The sequence below is a fragment of the Bison bison genome, unplaced genomic scaffold (assembly GCF_000754665.1).
Source record: "Bison bison bison isolate TAMUID 2011002044 unplaced genomic scaffold, Bison_UMD1.0 scf7180017864341, whole genome shotgun sequence".
Taxonomy (NCBI): domain Eukaryota; kingdom Metazoa; phylum Chordata; class Mammalia; order Artiodactyla; family Bovidae; genus Bison; species Bison bison.
The window spans coordinates 7,874,995-7,879,339 of record NW_011494913.1 but is presented as its reverse complement, the minus strand read 5'-3'; the positions used below and the strand labels follow the sequence as shown (position 1 = coordinate 7,879,339).

At 41.6% G+C, this 4,345-nt stretch overlaps 1 protein-coding gene and 1 pseudogene across 1 annotated transcript; one reads left to right on the top strand and one right to left on the bottom strand.

Annotated features, from left to right (window-relative positions):
* The window catches only part of LOC104999034, a 5,103-nt pseudogene extending 1,670 nt beyond the window's left edge, over positions 1-3,433 (top strand).
* LOC104999033 (glutamyl-tRNA(Gln) amidotransferase subunit A, mitochondrial) lies at positions 55-2,593 on the bottom strand. The gene has a single exon (XM_010854487.1). It carries the CDS (start codon positions 2,509-2,511, stop codon positions 934-936), a length of 1,578 nt encoding a protein of 525 aa, XP_010852789.1. The 5' UTR covers positions 2,512-2,593; the 3' UTR covers positions 55-933.
* Positions 3,434-4,345: the final 912 nt, after the last annotated feature.

Sequence of the window (4,345 nt, the reverse complement as noted above, 5' to 3'; positions counted from 1 at the left end):
AGTCTGTTAGGTCACAGCAAATGTCTGACACCACTGAGCTAGTTTGTGACTGGTAACTAGGAGAATGAACTCAGTGTAACTAGGAGTTATTCTGAGCTCCTTGGCATGGGGCTCTGGAATAGTAGAAGTAACATTTTAACTTTCACCAGGAAAGAAGAAAAGTTCTCATTGCAGGTCTACTCTTAGAGGAGTGTGCCCACCTGGGCTCTCCCCAGGGAGAGGCACACCCCTGTCTGGGCCAGCAAGCTGCACTTCCTCCTGTGTTAGAGCTTCTCTTCCACCTGCTCTGCTCAGACCTAGAGGTGGATGTTCCCATTTTATTGTTTTTGTGCATTTTTAATCTCTTTTGCAGAGGCCTCTACCATGTGTTGAAATGCCTGTCAGCTGGGCTGTCTAGGCTCTCTCTGGAAGTACGACTTACTGTTCATGTTCGTGCTTTGGTTGCAAAGACATACACGTCTTGACAGGTTTACCCTTAAGCTTACTTGCACTGTAAGTGATGCTCTTTTTAATGAACATTTAGAAGGCACCATTTTTTAGCAACATGTATCTCGTATTATAACAGAAATCCCGTACTTGGTTTCTACTTGAGTGAGTGTGTCTGCCTCTTTGCAACCCTGTGGGCTGTAGCCCGCAGGCTCCTCTGTCCATGGAGTTCTCCAGGCAAGAATACTGGAGTGGGTGGCCATGGCCTCCTCCAGGGGATCTTTCCGACCTAGGGATTGAACCCAGGTCTCTTGTACTTTGGTTTATACTGAGTGGATGCTGAATAAATGCTGACAGATTATTTATAATTAACTACATCACAAGAATTTAAAAAAATGACTCCAAGGAATGACAATGTCGACAATGAACCAAATTTCAAGAACACCTGACTTCTCTAAAATATACAAACCTTTAAAAGTCATTATAATGTGCACAATATAGTTATCACTATTTTAGAGAAACAGAAGCCAACTTTTCATTTTCAAAGACTGATGAGCAATCATCCATTAGTTCTTGAAGTTGAATAACAGGAAACTGGACTTGTTTTTCAAACCATTTGGCAACTGTAAGAAGCTGCTGGTCACAAAATGCACGTCCAATAAACTGCAGTCCTATTGGCAACCCTTGGCTTGAGAGGGCCATAGGGACACTCACTGCTGGCAGTCCTGCCATATTCACGGCCTGTGTAAAGATGTCTTGGGCGCTGCGCGTCCTGTTGTCTTCCTTGATGAACTCTGTGTACGGCACTGCCTCACTCAAGGTCGTGGGAGTTAGCAGCACGTCCACTCCAGAGTTAAAAACATTAACAAAATCATTAGCAATGAGCCGTCTCACTTTCTGTGCTTTGACAAAATAATTCTCATAATTTTCTTTTAGTAAGAAAAAGTTTCCTGAGAGGATTCTCCCTCTCACCACATCATTGAACCCTTCTCGCCTGGTTGCAGCATACATGGCTTCAGTAGACACATCACTATCACATCTGTGACCATATTCTAGCCCATCAAATCTGGCCATATTTGATGCCACTTCCGACGTGCACAATACGTGGTAGCACACAATTGAGTAGCTGGTATGGGGCAGGGAGACTTCAGTTACTTTGGCCCCCTCAGACTCAAAGAGATTAGCAGCTTTGGACCAAAGAGATTGTACTTCACTTGACAATTCTGGCGTAAGATACTCCTTTGGAATTCCTATATATAGTTTGCTCACATCTGTCAAACTGGGAAGCGTAAATGGTTTAACAGGATCTTGAATTGTAGTAGAATCTTTGGGATCATGCCCAGCTAGTACACCCAACACAGTGGCTGCATCATCCACACATCTGGTTAAGATTCCTGGCACATCCATTGAATTCACCAGGGGAATGAGACCATGACGAGAAACTAGGCCATAGCTTGGTTTTAAACCAACAACCCCGCAGTGGGCAGCTGGATTTCTGGTTGATCCTCCCGTATCTGATCCTAAAGCCGCAAAGCACGTGAACGCTGACACGGCCGCCGCACTTCCTCCTGAGCTTCCTCCGGTTATAAGCCAATTTGAATCCTCATTCTCACTGTGAGAGTTTTGCTTCCTCTTTTCTCTATATTGTTTTGAATAACTCCACGGGTTTTTAACTGGTCCAAATATGCCATCTGTGCTTCCAGATCCCATAGCAAACTCATCTAAGTTTGTTTTTCCCATTAGCAGAGCTCCCTGATCCAACAACTTCTGAACTACTGTGGCATTATAAGGTGGTACATAACCTTTCAGCATGTTTGATGCACAGGTTGTCTCAATGCCGGATGTACTAAAGTTATCTTTTACTGCAATAGGAATTCCATCTAAATCTCCCAGTGAGTGACCTTTCTTATATCTTTTCTCTGATTCTTCAGCTTGCTTTAAGGCCACTTCTTCTGATACAGTAATGTATGCATTTAGAAACTTAGTCTTCTTGATAAGGGAGAGACATCTTTGACAGAGCTCAGTTGGCGTGATTTGGCCTTGTTTCAGTGCCACAGAAACTTCTCGCAGGGTCCGGCCCAACATGGTCCTCGTGCCCCGTCTGCCACCCCAGGGACCAGGTGACGAGGAGAAGAACAGAAAGGTCAGTTGCCGCTGCTGGTATTACATGTGCCTGGGATATATTTTTGAAAGATGTTTTGTGGTTAGTCATGAGTGTGGCAAAAACTGAAACTTATATATTCAGTAAGAACGGCATGTTTGTCTCCAAGAGACAAAGATGTGTGGTACCACCTTCTGCTGAAAGCATTGGTTTCCCTGTTGAACCTTGCACAGAATTATAGTGATTTTGACTCAGTTCAAATTTCTTTTATTCTCCAAAGAATTTAATGAAGCCAGCTCATCAAAGGAACCCACCCTGGAATTTACAGGAAGAAATAGTTTCTTAGTGTAATTTTCCCAAATGCAGCAGTGCATTGTATAGGATGGATGAATTCTGAGAGTTCACACTGGTACACTCTGGATTTCCCAGAGACTTGGGTAATCAGTCAGCTGGATCAAATCCAGGAAATACTGATGAGTGAGCTTGATGCAGAAGTTAGGGACCAATTTCATGCAAAAGATGGTGCAAAGATATCATTCATGAAAGCGGAGTTTGTGCTAGGTTCTGTCACTGGTATCACACTGTTCAGTCCTTGTGGGGATTCAGTGAGTGGCATGAAGTCATAGGGAACTTATTGGACTGTTCATGCCATTCCCATAACCAGGATTTTCTCATAGTAGCTTTGACACAAACTTTAGTTAGAACTCTTATAATGACCTGTTTAGGAAAGTTGTGAGTGTTTAAGCCAGGAACATTTTTGACCACCTTGTTTGTAAATCAGAGTTTTAAATGTCCCACACTGCTTTCCTTGCCCCAGAAGATTGAAGTTTTAAATGTCTTGATTGACAGAGGGGTTCTATATTTAGTGATTACAATTTTATTTTTACCATTTTGGCTAAGAAATGATAGTAACAGAAGAACTGACTTAGAAAAATGAAGAAAAAATACAAAACACATATAGAAGGAAATGATGGCTCCTTTCTATATATTGATACTGAGGTCCATGCTTTCCACAACCACCACCTCAAGATGCAGAAAGCCCTAGATGTGATGACAGTCTAATCATTTTAGGTTGTATGTATCATTATACTGGGAGTTAGATATCTAGCATGAATGTCCTCTTGTGTGTTTAGATATCCTATACCACTCTTGCTGTGAAACTGAAGTGCTTGTAGAAACAGCACTTTATGAAACTTTATAACAGATATGAAAACAGTTCAGTTTGGCTTATGCACAGTGTAATATTTCTCCAGGAGTCATCCCCATAGACCAAGCTTTGCCCGCATTAGGTGTTGGCCTCAACCTAACCATCTGGGACTGGTCTATTCAATTGCTGTCAGAATTTTACATTCTGCTTACTGCTACTTTCTGGAATATATTCTTTACTAATATTATGGAAACCAATTTCTACTTCATACTTTTTTTTTTTTTTTTTGCTATAGCAGTTAGCTTTCCTTCCATGAATCAAGTTCTCCTAAGAAAATGATTGCGGTTATTCATTTTTTGTATTACTATTTTAACATTATTGCCCCCTGCATTCCTAGTCCTTTAATTGACTTTTCTTACCTGTGTGTCTCCCCTCCCCCCATCAAATAGAGCAATACACTGTTACACTGTGGGTTTATACTAATCTTATCCCCCATAGGGGAGCCTGGGGTAGATCTTGGACTTAATATTTATTTAAGGTTTAGAGAATTTGGCTTCCTTTTAATTGGCATGGGCTCCTTTGAAAGATAGTGACAAAATCAACTTATTTTGTTGATTTTCAGGATGGCCCACTGAGTATTATAGATTGAGAAGTGAGTGAACAGACAGGAC

Bases quoted from the DNA above. Each gene is read 5' to 3' on its own strand.
- LOC104999033 (XM_010854487.1), bottom strand. From the start codon at position 2,511: ATGTTGGGCCGGACCCTGCGAGAAGTTTCTGTGGCACTGAAACAAGGC.